This window comes from Phacochoerus africanus, chromosome 12, assembly GCF_016906955.1.
Source record: "Phacochoerus africanus isolate WHEZ1 chromosome 12, ROS_Pafr_v1, whole genome shotgun sequence".
Classification (NCBI taxonomy): Eukaryota; Metazoa; Chordata; class Mammalia; order Artiodactyla; family Suidae; genus Phacochoerus; species Phacochoerus africanus.
In genome coordinates this window covers 15,710,439-15,727,940 of record NC_062555.1, presented here as the reverse complement: position 1 = coordinate 15,727,940, position 17,502 = coordinate 15,710,439, and the positions used below count along the sequence as shown (strand labels likewise).

The following is a 17,502-nucleotide window of genomic DNA, read 5'->3' as shown; positions in this document are numbered from 1 at the left end:
TCTCTTCAGAAATTTAAAAGAAAAAAAAAATTGCTTTTCTCCTTTCATGGTAGCCTGTAAATGAGCATGATTTTTTTCAATTTCATCATTTCCAAAATCGACCCAGGGATATAGCTAAAGGGACGCTTCTGTCTCACAGGGTACTGGAGATGGAGGTTAATTTCAGTCCTGGACCCAGCGAAGGACATACTTGTCCTCACTGGGCACCAGGCAGCCTCTGGACAGTCACTTGCCATCATGCTTCAGCTCACAAGGTCCCCACCCCTGCCAGCGACAGGAGGTCATGTTTGTGGAGTTCGACTGCCCCTCTGCGAGGCTATCAGAAAAGGTAAAGAGCCCCCCTGGGGCGAAGTGGGATCACCAGCGTCTTGGGAGCACTGAGACACAGGTTCGATTCCCGGCCTGGCCCAGTGGGTTAAGGATCCGGTGCTGCTACGATTGTAGCTTAGGTCACAACTGCAGCTCGGATACCATCCCTGGCCTGGGAATTCCATATGCCACAGGGCAGCCAAAAAAGAAAAGAAAAGAAAGTGTATACAGCGGAAATCGACAGAACATTGTACATCAGCCATAATAAAAACAGAAAAAGAAAGAAAAGAAAATGTAAGGAACAGGGAATGACAGTAACTGAAGCTTGCAAATGACCCTGGAATCAGACTCAGAAATACCCAAGGAAAAGTACAATTGAGAATCACATTTATTATTATTAAAGAAACCGCAAAATTATGAGTTCACTCATCCACATATTGGTTCAGGAAGAGCTCTGGATTAAGCAAACCAAATTATTTGGTTATAAAAAAATTTGCACCTAAAAAAACAGGTTCAAACTTCCTTCCTTCCAGCCCTACTCTCAAAATACCCTTCTCTTTCAAATCCAGGTCTATTCTTGATCATACTTGGAATTCGCGCTTGGTGTATCTGTCCGTTATCATTCCTTTTACATGGCTCGACAGAAGCATAATCAAATACAGAACCAAAGTCTGCAGAGTCAATTTCCATTCTCAAAGACGACCTGATTCCATCATGGTGGGGGTCAAACACAGGCGAGCAAAAAGTCAACGGGACTCAACAGCGATGTGAAAACCGACAGGAGTTTGTGTGTTTGTGTGGACACACACATCAGAAAACCCGCTGCATCCCATTTCTCTGAAAACAGAATAATAGGTAATAAAACAGAAACATTCAGAAAAAAAAAAAAAAGATTGTAGCTTTTTAGCTGGTTCTTTCAACGTCCTTCACTTGTCAATATTAATGTCAGGGATTCAAGAAGAGAAGGAGCTACCATAACATTCGAAATAATTTTATCAACAATTTTATTTATTGGAAAAGACTTCATTACCTAAAACCCATATACGTTCTTATTCTCAAATAACCTCTAAAACGTCCCTTGCATTAACTCAGAGCATCCGTAACTGCACAAGGACGTCCGTATCCAGGGCAAAGATGGCCAAAGCGGAGTCATAAGTACTTGCCCAGGTGGTGGTGGTGCGGTGGTGGTTTAACTTCTGATCAGTGCCTTCTAGGTGCTGAAACCTGGAACAACCATGAGAGTCTCTGATGATTTAGCGTTTTTTCTCTTACCTGTCATAAATAATTCGGCCACTTATGGAGGTTAAAACGAGAGAACTATAGGAGTTCCCATCGTGGCTCAGCAGAAACGAATCTGAGTAGCATCCATGAGGACATGGGTGTCGCGAGACATGTTTCTACAATATTTTCTTAGCCTCTTTGCTGAAAACTCCATCTTCCTGCTTGAAAAACAGTCGCAGTGCTGGTGAATGACTTAAGCTTAAGCACAAAGAGCTAAAGGCATAAGTTATTCGTAGGGTCAGCTGAATCAGGACAGAATGCGTTGGTGTGGGCACGCAGGACCTGTGCAGATTGGCAGGCCGTTTGCACAGCATGATATGTCCTCTTAAGAATAAGAGAAAGAGGAAGCTCATGGCCCCAAGGGGTTTATGAGATCTGCATTAGCCAGGAGAACCAAGGTGCAAACCTGGGCAGGCCCTCTGCAGAAGCACAAGGGTGATGCTCTAGAAGCTACGCAGAGACAGCTGACGCTCCTCAAATGCTAATGATCGTTAACTGCCTAAAGGTCAGAATAAAAGCTTAATCAGCAGCCAGCTCTGTGGCTTCTAAAATAACTTAGAAAAACCTCTCTCCTGCACCGACAGCCCCCTCCTCACTTGACGTCATCCTCAAGAGCACAGTAAAAAGCTCTTGAGGCGGAGCTCTTGTTCCCCGAGACCTTGAGTCCCCTGGTTCCCACCTTTACTTGAGATAAATGTCTCTGTGTCTTGTTTTATGTTAACTTTTTTCCTTAAGTTTCACAGCACCCGTTCTTCAGCCCCAACCTGCTGAGCTGGTCTCGGCACATGGGTTCGATCCCTGGCCTCGCTCAGTGGGTTAAGGATCCAGCGTGGCCGTGAACTGTGGTGTAGGTAACAGATGTGGCTTGGATCTTGAGTTGCTGTGGCTGTGGTATAGGCCAGTGGCTACAGTTCCGATTCAACCCCTAGCCTGGGAACCTCCATATGCCACAGGTGCAGCCCTAAAATAGACAAAAAAAAAAAAAAAAAAAAAAACCTGAGGGAAATATAAACTAGGCCCCATACCAATGAACTTGGCAAAGGCCAGACCCAGGGATCCCTCTTACATAGCAGATGGGAGGAACCCTTTGAAAGCAGTTGGTCAAGATGCTAAAAATTATGCCTACACCCCACAAGTCAATAATTCCACCTCTCGAAAACTAACTTACAGAAAAACCCTTCATTCTGAAGTGCTCTGCACACAATGGTATAGGCTGGACTATTATTTACAACAAAATTGGATATAGGCCAAGTGTTAAATACTACAAAATGCTCTTTAGAAAGGGTCATGTATTTATAAATGTAACGTTACGAAGCCATCAAAAATGACCTGTGACTAGGCTGGAGGACTATGGACGTGCTTATGATTCGTGGATACATATTTGTAAACTCATCCATGTATGTCTACCTGTCATGGGATGTGTGCACAGAGAATGCTGCCTGCCGTTCCACTAAACAAAGAAGGCTGCTCCAGCCCCGTTCCACCGGGATCGGGCCACCAGCCTCTGCAGCTGCCCAGGGAAGGGGCCACCTGAGGGAAATTAAGGCTGGAGCCCAACAGGAAGCACCCGGAGCTCGAGATCCTGGCCCTAGAGTGTGAAGACACACAACTAAGGAACAATCTCAATAAGCCCAGATTCTTGCATCGTCTCATACAGAGAAAAGCACAAGAATCATTCATGTGAGGTGTCTATTCTTTGTAATCAGCAGTCATCTTTTAATGTTTGACTACATGTTTGTTTTTCCAGCAAAAAAACCCACCTATCTCTCTCTCTGTCTCTCTCTCTCTCTCTCTCTCTCTCTCTCCCGGCCCCTCCCCTGCCACCTCTGAGCAGTTCCTGAGATCCTCTGAGAGGTTACCTCCCAGGCTACAGTCCTCGGTAAGGTTCCCAAATAAAACTTAATTCACAACGTTCAGGTCGTTCATTTTTCTTCAGTTGACAGATATATATCTGAGTATGTATAAGTTACATATATCTGTGTGATATGTGATATATATAATTATATCCTACAGATCCTGGCATAATATATCATACAGATCAGGGCTGCAATAAGCAAATAAAGAAACCAATCCGTGACAGTGAGTGGCTTTCTCCGTTTCTGGTATTTTCTTAATTTTGTTATGATGAACATGGGTTACATTGATAATGCAATAAACTTTTGTACAATTAAATCTTCAGTGGATAAAACTACAAATCAAGTAACCCCAATGCAAGATCTAACGGCTATCTTTTTCTTCTTTTTTGTCTTTTTAGAGCTGTTCCTAGGCTAGGGGTCGAATCAGAGCCGTAGCCACTGGCCTACGCCACAGCCACAGCCACGCGGGATCCGAGCCACGTCTGGGACCTACACCACAGCTCATGGCAACGCCAGATCCTTGACCCACTGAGCGAGGCCAGGGATTGAACCCGAGTCCTCATGAATTCTAGTCCATTTTGTTACCGCTGGGCCACCTCGGGGACTCCAAAACAACTTTCTATTGGTTGTTTTGGTGGTACTGTGATTCCTCCCACTTTGCAGCCAAGGGTGCCGAGGGTTAGAGGGATCAAATAACTCAACCGAGTTCGGGATGGGAGCAGCTAGGATTACAAACCCAGGTCTATCCAAGGCTGGATGTAGACTATCTAAACTGCTGTGCCACGTGGCCCAGAAGATGGTCAGGTGAGAAGGGGAGGAAGCCAGGCCAGAATGTGAGAGAAGAATGATCACGGGTTTGGGAGATGAGGTGACATTAAGGTTGGGGTTATGGATTTTATGACAAGAGTTACTTAAAAACTTCAGTTTGAGGTTTTCTGGCTGACTCTCCTATTCCTATAATTAGGGATGGAGGGTTAGGGATTATAGTCCAGGAGTCTGAGTTTTCTTTGGCCCAATGAACTCAAGGAACAATTTTCTTCCTTAAGACTCAGAATCCAGTCACAGTGACGCACTGATTTTCTTCAAGCTTTACAGCACATTTTAAAGAATACACCGGATAAAGAGCATTTGATTTAACCTGTTCCCCCAAGTTGATTCTGAATAGTTTCTACATTTCCCCTTCACTTTTCTATCCGAGACAGAAAAAAATAAATACAGAACTCTTGCGAGTGGCTCGCCCTCACTCTCTTTTTCCTTAATAATATTCCCTAATGAACTAGGACTCAAACCCATCTTTCTGCTGGGGCTCCTGTATCCACATTTTGTAACTGGATGGGAAAGTGGGATGGAGGAGGCTGGAAGAACACTGATTCCTGATGGGCATAAAACTCAAAGGCCTTTTCCAGTCGGAAGGTCAGAACACAAACGGCTCATCGTCCCAAGAGTCAAAGCAGCAAAACATAAAAACATCTCAGCACAAAAAATGTGGCCGTGGCATCGGGCCACTGCCTCCAGAGCGGAGCTGGCCCCTTACCGTATCCCTGGGGTAGAGCCGTCACTAAACCATCCGGTACACGGGGTCACCAACTTTCAGGCTTCCAATTTTTTCCACTGAATAATAGATCCCAAAAAGTGGGGCCGACTTGTAAATTGGCCTCTCAGAGGGATCACACAGGCGGTAGCTGAAAGAAGCAAGAATTCACCCTCAGGCACACGAAGTAATCTGAGTGCTTGCAATAGAATTCCAGGTTTTCACCCTCAGGTTATCTTTTTTTTTTTTTTTTTTTTTTTTTTTGCTTTTTAGGGCTATACCCGCGGCAAATGGAGGTTCCCAGGCTAGGGGTGGAATCAGAGCTGCAGCTGCTGCCCCACACCACAGCCACAGCAACTCGGGATCTGAGCCACATCTATGACCTACACCACAGGTGGTGGCAATGCCAGATTCTTGACCCACGGAGCGAGGTGGGGATCCAAGCTGAAACTTTAAGGTTTCTGTTCGGGTTCATTACTGCTGAGCTGCAAGGGGAACTCCCCATTCTCAGGTTCTCTTTACACGAGCAGCAAGCCTTTTCTAAAATGTGGACCGAGGAGTCTGGACAATACATCAAAGTGCAAATAACCCTGGTTTTTCTAGAAGTGTCCTGAGAGTCTAAACAACTTTGCTGTGGCTTCAGTTTGAGGCCAAAAGGAAAAACTTGTGTTACTTAAAACAAATACTTTGTCTGTATGTGTACTTCCAGCTTCGCCACCCATGGAAATTGAAGCGCCTCCAATTTCAAAATGAACCCGCCCTGAACTCTGCCCTATCCACCCTTCTCAGTCTACAAACCCAAAGCCTGGGTTCTCGGGTGAACCAAACTTAGACAGAGATGCAGTGGGCAGGTGGCTGGACTATTACTGAAGTTAAATTTCTTAAGGCGTGCCTAAAGAAAAATAATAACAACTTCACCGCATCAGAGAAATCAAAAAAAATAGAACTGTAAGTCTAAACACTTCAAGAAATAAACCTTAAACATATTAGAAGCAAACCCATTCGAAACTAAACCTTATTAGACCTTAAATGCATTAGAAACAAACAAACAAAACAGAGGAAACAAAACACATCTCCAAAAAAACTTAACTTAGGTGTAAAATCACATTCTATATTAAGTGAAGTTAGCCAAAATTCTCTAAATAACCAGAGAAAACACCCTCTCATAGAAGAAGCTCTTGGATAAACAAACTCCGACAACTCATTCTGTTCCCTTTCATCAGATATTTCATTATACAGCTCAATTATTTTTATATTCCTTGGTATTGATGCTAATAAGTACGTGTGAGTTGCAATCAAAAATAAGAGAATTCGAGGTCTTAATTTGGAAATTAAATTGATAAACATAAAAAAGATATTGAAAATTGCTGTGAGGAGTTCCCTCGTGGTGCAGTGGGTTAAGGATCCAGCACTGTCTCTGCTGTCCAGCATTGCCCCTGGGAACTTCCACATGCCATGGGCATAGTTTAAAAAAAAAATTAATGTGAGGAGTTCCCATTGTGGCTCAGTGGTTAACGAATCAGACTAGGAACCATGAGGTTGTAGATTCAATCCCTGGCCTTGATCAGCGGGTTAAGGATGCGGCGTTGCTGTGAGCTACAGTGTAGGTTGCAGACACAGCTCGGATCTGGCATTGCTGTGGCTGTGGTGTAGGCCGGCAGCTACAACTCCGATTCAACCCCTAGCCTGGGAATCTCCATGTGCCGAGGGTGTGGCCCTAGAAAAGACCAAAAAAAAATTAATGTGAGAGAGATGAAAGCTTCAAAACATAGGATTATACAATTAAAGAATTGTCAAAAGCACTAGAAGACCGCTCTAAGAAAAAAAAAAAAAAAAGACAAAGCAGCAAATGCATTAACCAACAGACACAGACAACCAGAAGCCAGAGGTGCCCAGACAGAGCACCGACAGCCACAGAATGTCGAGGATGGGGACAATATAGAAAGCCACTGGACATGATGCTATTTTACCTCTTCAGGGTCTCCAGGGGCTCCTTCCTGTCAGTCACTCCGGTGTCTGGGTCAACCGTGGTCAAAATGCACCTGTCACACAATACAAGGGTTCGACCACGCTTCGGAACCAACCGGCCTGCCACGCCCCCGAGGTCCAGACTCTTGAGACTCCTTACCTGCCACAAGCCAAAACCTTTTTCATCTCTACGTCGCCAATGAGCAGGTCACCCCAGGTGTCCTGGGAGAAAAGGAAAAGGTGTCATTTGAATTAAGGCTTCATCCGTCTTTGAAGCAGTTTGTTCTTTGGCTGGACCCGTGAAGCCCGCAGGAGAACGCAGGGCCAGCAAACCCCCAGAAGGAGTCAGAGGGAGGCAGCGTGTCGGCGAGCCCAGGATCCAGCTCTCGACCCGGTCTCAGACGCCTGCCTCTGTCAGCACAGCAAGAACGGGCTGTTCCGGCAGCAGTTTGCCCGAGAACCACACAGCAACTCCAGGTCAGTGAGAAACGGATGGCTGCCCACGCGCCTCTCGCTCCCACAGAAGCCAAGTTACATTCCGCCCGGTCTTTGAGGAGCAGGACGTGATCCAGAAAAGTCACAAGCTGTACCCCCTCAGCACTGCCACGTCCACAGCCCGTTTTCCGTCCTGGCCCCGCTTTGCTTTCCTGCCCTTGAACCCTGGGCCGTGCCAACATCTGCCTCTGGCTGCCATCCAGCCTCACAGCTCCGAGGAAGGTACTATGGTGTCCTCATTTTACACAAAGGCTCAGAGGCGGACAGCGATCACAACGTTTCCTCAGGGTCACAGCAGCAAGGTTTGAAAAGCTTTCTGATTCTGGGAGTTCCCGTCATGGCGCAGCGGAAACGAATCCAACTGGGAACCATGAGGTGGCGGGTTCGATCCCTGGCCTCTCTCAGTGGGCTAAGGATCTGACCGTTGCTGTGGCTGTGGTGCAGGCTGGCGGCTACAGCTCCAATTGGACCCCTAGCCTGGGAACCTCCGTATGCTACAGGTGTGGCCCTCAAAAGACAAAAGAGGGAAAAAAAAAAAAGAAAAGCTTTCTGATTCTGAAGGTGATTTTTAACCACCTAGCTTTTAATTATATCTACACACACACACAGCCTATATAGATGACGTTATATATACATTCATATACACACATTCTTACGTATAATAATTATTCACATATGCAGGGTATGTTACAGCCTCTCTTGCTTACAGGAAAGCCATTTAGAGAGTTTGAATTCCACAGGACAGTCCTTTGTCCAGGGCTGTGAGGGTAAGAGGGGAGGCACTGGGGGTGGGGTCTCCCTCCAGGCTCCATAAACCAACAGGATCTATAACTAGATGCAAAAAAACCAAAGTCCCCTAAAAAACTGTTTCTTGATCTCAACCCCCATGAGGTTTTGGAGACCATGGGTCTAAAGAACTTGGTGACCCATCAGCCTCCAAATGAGGAAAGGAGGAGTTTAGTCCTGTCCCTGGCGGCTCACTCCCCCTGGGGGTGGAGGGCAGGAAGGGGGGTTACCTCCCACCTAACATACACACACGTGACCGGGCCCCAGTCACGCTAGGGGTCATTTTCAGGGACCCGCTACCCGCCCGGGGTCTACAGGGGTGATTCTGCAAACCCACAGAAGGCAGCCCCCTACCTCACTGGGTCTTGCCGCTCAGAAATCTCCCGCGGGGTATGCCAGGTAAAGGGTCTCTCTGGATGCCCTGCGTGCGTGGAAATAAAGCCCGAGATCCACAGTTGCCCCCTTCCCGTGGCGCAGCGGGTGAAGAACCCCACTGCAGGGGCTCAAGTTGTCTCCGAGGCACAGGTTCCATCCCCCCGCCGGACAAGTGGGTTAAAGGATCCCGAGTTGGTCACAGGCTGTGGCTCAGATTCAACCCCTGGCCAGGGAACTTCCATATACGCGGGGGTGCGGCCATAAAAACAAAAAACAACCAAAAAAAGCTTAGAGTTCCAAACAACCCGTTGAAGGGAGAAGTAGGTAACTCTTGTAAAAGGCAAGGCCGCACATGTAAAATGGCATCGCTGTATCTTCACCAGGACTTTGTACAAGCAATGCTCAAACGTAAAGCTGCCAGCCAGCCCTAGCGCCTGGCTCACCTCCTGGAGGAATGTCACCTCCCACCAGGAACGCGGGGGAAGCGATGGGTCCGTTTCCCCGGCCTGGAAGCGGCTAAAAGGGCCGGACGCACTTCGCCACACGAGGGCGCTGCGGCCACAGGAATGTGAGCCCATCAGGCCTCCAGGGCTGAAGCCAGGCTGGTCTCCCCTGGCTCTCCAAAGACCTGCCCGTAGGTATCTTGCTACAAATGAGGATGAATTTCATATTTCAAAGCCGCATGATATTAAAGCAGGAAGTCTGAAAAGTTCGGTTAGGTTTCCTAGTTTTACAAGACGGATTTCCTCTGCTCTTGCACTCTTAACTGCAGTACCCAGTTTAGAATAACAAACTGCCCATTGTTGTAAGAATTGTTTGAAGCCCCTCAAATTCCAATTCTAATTACCTCCGAAAAGATTCATCGGAATGAATTATATACACTCATGTGTGATGAGGTATATGATAACATCACACATCCTAACCTGATCATCGCCAGCATTTGCAGTTTAAAAAAGTACATTAAATTTCTTTATTTGTACATTAAATTTAAATGCAATTAATTCTGTTACTCAAGGAAGATAATAATACGTTTACGTTATTGAAAAAAAAATTTAAATTAAATCCATAATCTATGAAATTAAATTTTCCATTACATTCTCCTAGACCCTCAAGGGGGCTTCTCTAAATACAGAAACAGCCCCAAGAACTCACTGCTCCCCCTGCTGGTGAGCAGCCTCTCTGCAGTTTGGCAAAATCCAAAACTCCAGGGACATTCATTTAGTATGAAGGGATACAACCGTGGAATTTTTGAGATGGAAGAAGGAAGGAAAAGAAGAAATGAGGCAGAGTGAAAGGAAAAATACTATATTTAGTGGGCTCAGCTCCATGGAATAATCCTGAGGACTTACTGTTCATTTGCAGGCACCTTGTATATAATATATTAAAACTACACGGTTTCCTATCGCAAGAAGCACCCAGAGAAACACAGCATCAGGATGTGGGGTGATTGCTGTGGAACACACAGAACAGCACAGGAAAGGGTGTCTGTTTGCTGGTGATTTTCACTGGCGCGCACACAGGCACGTGCCAGCGGAAGGCTAAATGCAGGACAGGACATTAATCTCGCTCTCTCTCCCTCCCTCCTCTCTCCCTCTCTCTCTCCACATGGCTACACACACACACACACAAACAATTCTGTGCATATGCTAGAGAGAGAATGGAGGGAATATACATCCATCTTTATATATGCTATGGTTCTCACTCACTATATATAACTTTATAATATATACATATGGCTATGCACACACATACACGGCTACATAAATATATATTTATATATATATTTATATATATATATATATACAGCATGGTCACTGCTACAGCTCTGCTTTGCACCCTGGCCCTGGAAAGTCTGCATGCCATGGGCAGAGCCAACCAATTGTATACATGTGTGTGTGTGTGTGTGTGTGTGTGTGTGTGTGTGTATATATATATATATATAGAACTTCAGGTAAGAATGGAAGCCAAGTTGAGCTTTTGAACGAACTAACTAACCACGGAAGGACAAGTCATCTAAGAGTAAGGTTGAGAGAGAAAAGGCAAAAGCCTGAATGCTGTGCTGTTCACTGGGCTACAAAAGAAATTATCCTGCAGATGGCATTCCCGTCGTGGCTCAGCAGAAATGACTCTGATGAGTATCCACGAGGACACAGGTTCCATCCCTGGCCTCACTCAGTAGGTTAAGGACCCAGCATTGCCGTGAGCTGTGGTGTAGGTCGCAGACGCGGCTCGGATCTGGCTCGGTTCTGGTATTACTGTGGCTGTGGTGTAGGCCAGCGGCTGCAGCTCTGATTCAACCCCTAGCCTAGGAACCTCCACGTGCTGCAGGTGTGGCCCCCCCCCCCAAAAAAAAAAGAAAGAAAGAAAGAAATTACCCTGCAGAGTTACAGAGCCTTTGGGCACCCACCTCCACCAGAGCCCTCTCTGCTCCGAGTCCTGACCTCAGGGTCCACGCCTTCCCCTTGCTGCTCATCTCTAATGGAAGCTCATAAGTCCATTACACTGTGCTGTACATGCAATTGTTGGAAGCAGGTTTAAGCTATGTTGGGATAAACCCAGCAAATAAATAAGTAAATAAAATTGTGTTTGGAAATCCTCAGCAATTTTTCTGGCTTGGTACCAACAACCTACAAGATTGCAGGAAGCTCGCACGGCATCAGCTGGAGGCTGGCTAAATCCATGTGGACTTACTGTTTGAGCCTAGAAAGGAGGGCATGAATCCACATTTATTAACGCTGAACAATGTTCAAGATGTTGCTGAGGGAAGAAAGCACACCTAGATAGATACACATGTATATACTTCATGTGGGACAATGCCATCTACAGAAATACTCTGTGTAAATACCTGCGTGTATGTATTTATAGCAATGTCTCTGGAAGGCTCCTCAAGTTTAAATGGTATTACTTATTTTTTATGAATTTTTTCTTTTTTTGTTTTATTTTTTCTTTTCTTTTTTTTTAAGGGCAGCATCCGAGGCATAGGGAGGTTCCCAGGCCAGGGGTCGAACTGGAGCTGTAGCCACCAGCCTACACCACGGCCACAGCAACGCCAGATGCGAACCACGTCTGCGACGTGCACCACAGCTCACAGCAATACCGGATCCTCAACCCACTGAGCGAGGCCAAGGATCAAACCCACGTCCTCATGGATACTAGTCGGGTTCATTTCCCCTGAGCCATAACAGAAACTCCAATACAATATAATACCCCCTGAGCAAGGCCAGGTTACTAGTCCTCATGGATGCTAGTCGGATTTGTTTCCACTGCGCCACAACGGGAACTCCAGGGGCTTTTTATTAAGAACTGAAAAACACTGCTATCACCTCTGTCACTCAGAAATTCCAAGGGGTTTAGGAGCTGTGCCAGAAACAAGACAAACACCAAAGAGACGTTTCCTACCACACTGCACAGTTACACTGTCTCAAACCAAAATTGATGTTTCTACTTTTAAGGTGTAAGAAGCCAAATACACAGGATACAGAGTTCCCGTCGTGGCATCGCAGAACGAATCTGACTAGGAACCGTGAGGTTTCGGGTTCGATCCCTGGCCTCGCTCAGAGGGTTGAGGATCTGGCGATGCTGTGAGCTGTGGTCACAGACGCAGCTCCAATTCAACCCCTAGCCTGGGAACCTCCATATGCTGCAGGTGCGGCCCTAAAAGGACAAAAAGACAAAAAAAGTAAAAAAAATAAAAAAATAGAAAAACAAATACACAGGATGCCATCACTGAGAATTACCAACTTCCTTAAGACAGGACTTTTATGATTCTAAGATTCTAAGCATCCGTGCTGGCAGGAGGACAAGAAAAAGTACATCCACATCCACACAAGCCCACCCAGCCTGGGGGATTAGAGACGCCGTCCAGAGTTTCCAAAAGTGCCTTGGAGAGAGAGAGCACGCGCCCACACGCACACACACACCTTTCAAATGCTGACTTAGCATTTCTTTCTTTCCTTTTTTTTTTTTTTTTTTTGTCTTTTTGCCATTTTTAGGGCCGCTTCTGTGGCATGTGGAGGTTCCCAGGCTAGGGGTCGAATCGGAGCTGTAGCTGCCGGCCTACACCACAGCCACAGCAACGTAGGGTCCAAGCCGTGTCTGCAACCTACACCACAGCTCACGGCAACGCTGGATCCCCAGCCTGCTGAGCAAGGCCAGGGATCAAACCTGCAACCTCATGGTTCCTAGTTGGATTCGTTAACCACTGAGCCATGACGGGAACTTGACTTAGCATTTCTTGAGAATAAATTTAGAAATGCAGACGAAGATGTTCATTATTTACCTAATGGGACCTGGAAAACAGCCTGAATGCCCAATAATACAGGAATGGCTAACCAAGTTATTGCATAGTTCTTGAGTAGTAATCTGGAACCAAGAAAACTTTCTCGGAGTTTTTTGCCACGTACCATTGGGGAACATGGTGGGATCCAGAACTCTCTGTGCAGAGAAGTCCCGTGAGCTGGGGAGGTGGGAGGCACCTGGCGCAGAGCCCACAGAAACCAGACCTCAGAGACAGGGCATGACCTCACTGCCCGCGTGGAGGCCACTCTGCTGGCGTCACAGCAGGGTAACCAGGCTGCTCCTTGAAGGACACAAGGCCAGCGTTTCCGCTGAGGACTCCTGGGGCCCAGGCTACCCACCAGGGGCAGTCGGCAGGCAGAACGAGGCCATCAGATTCTTGGTCTCTGAGCGCCCCCACCCACCTCACAGCCCTGCCCCTGGCAGCTGATATTTCAACATTCGGGAAGGGTATGTCAGCACAGTCCCCCCGCTCTCGGCCTTCGGTGCCCAACATCAGTTCTTAAGGATGAAAGCCGTTGATCGAGGCGATCCCGCCTGGACCCGGCTGGTTGCTGAGGCGGACTGTGCAGGATGGAGTGGGCCCTGCTCCGGGCTGCCCTCCCTCCGTCTGTCCGGCTGGCCCAGGTATGCTCTCACGACAGTGGCAGGGATCTGAGAGAGGAAGGAGGCTCCGGGACTTTTCAGTCGCTGCCCTGTCTGTAGAGACACCCCCACCCCAGCCCCCAAAGCAAGTCACGTGGGGTTACAGGGGGCAGGGGCGGGGGTGGGGGGAGCAGACACAGCATCAGAGAAAGGGCGCCACTCAGCACCTGGTTACGGAGAGGCCACGGATGGGGACCACTCATGAAGTCAGCCGCCTGCATTCTATTTGACTGTGCTTCTGTCTTGCCTTGTTGGTTTGTAAGCGTCCTTTTCCTATTAAGTGAGCTCTGTGCAAAGTTCACATAGTAACAATAAAATCGTTCGTGTACATTTACAAGGGGAAAACAAAAGACTCCAGCGCGGCACAGATAACTTTTTACAGAACCTCCTTTTTTAGAAAACCTCCTTTGAATAGATAGGGACCTGCCCAGAGGCTAAACCAAAACACTAAAGCACTTGGAGTGGAAAGACACAGCTCGGACATGGTGGAGTATTTCTGTTTGGATTAACCGCTGGTGATTTCAGAGCAGCCGTCAGAGTTCTCAGTGTGTTCGTCATTCCTCGGTGCCAGCCTACAGCAAGCACAGGCTTTATTTTTTCCTGTTTTGCTGAAAATCCACAATCCACAAAGATTCACAGAACCTGGGAACAAAGTCCAGCTTGCTGGTTACTCTGCTCCTTGGTCCTTGGTCCAAAGCTCTGGGTGTCTCTCCCTCCCTGTCCCAGCGGGTACAAGCTCAGCTAGCTCCATTTAATCATTTAAAGTTAGACTGAAACAAAAACCGCTTAATTACATTCTCTGATCAAAGGGAATACCCATGGCATCGGAGGCTTTTCTTTCCTCCTTGATCTGAAAAGTAGCATATTTAAAGCCAGGTAAGGAGTTTCCGCCCTGGCACAGTGGAAACGGATCCGACTAGGAACTATGAGGTTGCAGGTTCGATCCCTGGCCTTGCTCAGTGGGTTAAGGATCTGGCGTTGCTGTGGCTGTGGTGTGGGCCGGCAGCTATAGCTCCAATTAGACCCCTAGCCTGGGAACCTCCATATGTGGCAGGTGAGGCCCTAAAAAGACAAAAAAAAAAAAAACCCACCAAAAAACCTATATAGCGCCAAGAGTGAACCCTAAGGTAAATTATGGACTTTGGGTAATTATGATGTCCATGTAGGATCATCCTTGGTTTTTTAAAAAAAGATCACTCTAGTGAGTGAGAGAACAGGGGAGGCTGTGCTGTGCAGGTGCTGGGTGGGGGGGCTAGGAGTGTACAGGAAATCTTTGTACCTACCTCTCAATTTTGTTGTAAACCTAAAGCTGCTTTAAATGATTTTTTTTTTTACACTGTTTCCTCCTGCTATCTCACATACACAAGATAGAACTTACACAAAAGTTTTGCAAAACAATTCTTTTTTTTTTTTTAGGCCATACCAAGGGACATGGATGGACGTTCTCAGGCCAGGGTTTGAATCAGAGCTACAGCTGCCGGCCTACCCCACAACCATGGCAACAGCAGATCCAGCCGCCCTCGAGCTACCACAGCTCTCGGCAACGCCTGATCCTGATCCTTAACCCACTGAGCAAGGCCAGGGATCGAACCCGTAACCTCATGGTTCCTAGTCGGATTCTCTTCCACTGCACCACGATGAGAACTCCTATACCGATATTATAACCTAGCGGTGCGTTGTGACAGCAGTTTGGAAAGGATAACTGGGAAGATTAAAGGAGACAAGGCAGGGAAAGGGTTTGGCACAGGGCCTGCTACACAGCGAGCACTTGGGAATTAGGAGCTGTAATTGTTACTGCTTTTTTATTGTCTTATATATTGCTATTATTATCATTGCTACTTCAGAAGTTCCTAAAGCCAGGAAGAGATTACTGTTCTAATTCCAGGACAGAGAGACTTCTTATCCAAGTATTCTAAGGAAATCCTAATTCATCCCAACTTTGGTTATTGGGGACTGAAAAATAATGATGATTTGCAAAAAGTTTACTTTTCAACTGCTGCAGAGGCTTGTACTGGTGTACCCAAGCAGGGCCCTGTGGGCTCCCGGGGAACACAAGCTCTCTGGGTCCTCCAGTGCTTGGTTTTAGGGAATAAGCCTCAGCCCCCACCACCTTCCCTGAGTCCAAAGGGCAGCTGCTAATCAGGGAGGGGAGCGGATGCAGAGACCAGCGGGGAGCAGTCAGGAGGCAACTGTGCAACCTGGGGGCAGGTCCAGGTTCCCCCTCAAGGAATACACATAACAATACCTTTGAGCCTTTCTGTAGAATTAAAACCCCCAGCAAAAGTTAGATCTACTTGAGGAAGCATTCTTCATTCCGGGAGGAAGGAGACCACCAGAGTTAGTCCTGTGGCCACTAAACACCAGCTTTGAAAGACAAAGCAAGCTCGCCTCTGCCCTGAAACTTATTTACTGCCCTGATTCCTTTTTCATTCCCCAAACTATAAAACTACCTCCTAACCCCTTCCAAAGGGGGCACAGTCTTTAAGGCATTAGCTGTGGCCCCTTTGCCTGGCAAAGCAATAAAGCTGCCTTGTTCTCCGTTACCCAAAACTCTGTCTCTGCATTTCAATTCGTCATTGGCAGACAGAGGCCCAGTTTCAACATCGGAAGGACCCATTCACACAGCCAGAGCATAGTGGGGCTGCGATTCAATCCACAGCTGTCTGGCTTCAACATCTCCTGCCTCTCTAGAAGCTCTTGGGAGGAGCACTTCCCAGGGACGGACACTGCCCCCAGGGTTTTCTGCAAGCTTCTCCATAGTTCTTTCCTAACGTGGAGTGAGTGTAAGCAGCTTTTGGCAAGAAAGAGCTCTTGGCATGAAAAGGTTCTCTGCAGGAGGCCCCTTTTGTCTTGTCACTTTAGCAGAGCTATTTTATCCCTAACCTTGGCAGGCACCCCCACGCTCACTGCCAGGCCAAACACACCTTTCAAAGCTTTGGATCACACAATACCCTGCCTAACCTGTTGGTCCTTCCTGTAGATCAAAGAAGTAGGAATGACGGAAGATGTGGTATATATACACAATGGAATACTACTCAGCCATAAAAAAGAATGACATAATGCCAATTGCAGCAACATGGATGGAACTAGAGAATCTCATACTGAGTGAAATGAGCCAGAAAGACAAAGACAAATACCATATGATATCACTTAGAACTGGAATCTAATATCTAGCACAAATGAACATCTCCTCAGAAAAGAAAATCAAGGACTTGGAAAAGAGACTTGTGGCTGCCTGATGAGAGAGGGAGGGAGTGGGAGGGATCAGGAGCTTGGGCTTATCAGACACAACTTAGAATAGATTTACAAGGAGATCCTGCTGAATAGCATTGAGAACTTTGTCTAGATACTCATGTTGCAACAGAAGAAAGGCTGGGGGAAAAATGTAATTGTAATGTATACATGTAAGGATAACCTGACCCCCTTGCTGTACAGTGGGAAAAAAAACACTTGAATGAGGAAATTAAAAAAAAAAAAAAGAAGAAGTAGGAATGAGGAATAAGTAATTTATATGTGGCCAGGTCACTTCCCCGTCAGTAATCTCGGGAGCAAACTGCGGGAAGGAGACAGCATCTGAAGATTGCAAGGAGTCACCAAGCTGACAGCAGTGGGAGCTGGCGAGGAATCAGACCGCCTATCCCAATGACTAATGGAGAGGACCCCCCTTTTCCCTGTAAAGACTTTCATGGCCCAGCAGAATCTTCAGCATTGGCTTTGGGACATGAGTCTGCCTTCTCCCCAGATTGCTGGGTTTTTTATTAAAAGCAACACGTTCCATTTCTGCCAACACTTGTCTCTCCAGCATTGAATTTTGAGCATCAGGCAGCCAGACCTAGTCTGACAACACAAAGAATAACACAAACGAGACATTCCCAAGAGATTCAAGTCCTACTCACTGGAACAGGGAACAAATTTTGGGAAACAGTGACCTTGGAAGGAGTTCGTGTTGTGGTTCAGTGG

The 17,502-nt window shown here is 46.8% G+C and overlaps 1 protein-coding gene across 2 annotated transcripts in view; it reads right to left on the bottom strand.

Moving 5' to 3' along the window:
• Window positions 1-679: 679 nt before the first annotated feature.
• The window catches only part of MTARC2 (mitochondrial amidoxime reducing component 2), a 31,799-nt gene continuing 14,976 nt past the window's right edge, over window positions 680-17,502 (bottom strand). The window contains exons 5-8 of one of the 2 annotated variants that reach the window (XM_047754534.1): window positions 7,106-7,167; window positions 6,948-7,019; window positions 4,981-5,128; window positions 680-1,146 (exon numbers count right to left, since the gene is read on the bottom strand). In XM_047754534.1, coding sequence (XP_047610490.1) covers window positions 5,005-5,128; window positions 6,948-7,019; window positions 7,106-7,167 — 258 coding nt within the window. In that variant the 3' untranslated portion in view covers window positions 680-1,146; window positions 4,981-5,004. Of the gene's footprint in view, window positions 1,147-1,296; window positions 1,534-4,980; window positions 5,129-6,947; window positions 7,020-7,105; window positions 7,168-17,502 lie in introns of those variants that run through there. The other variant, XM_047754533.1, reaches the window with a different exon arrangement.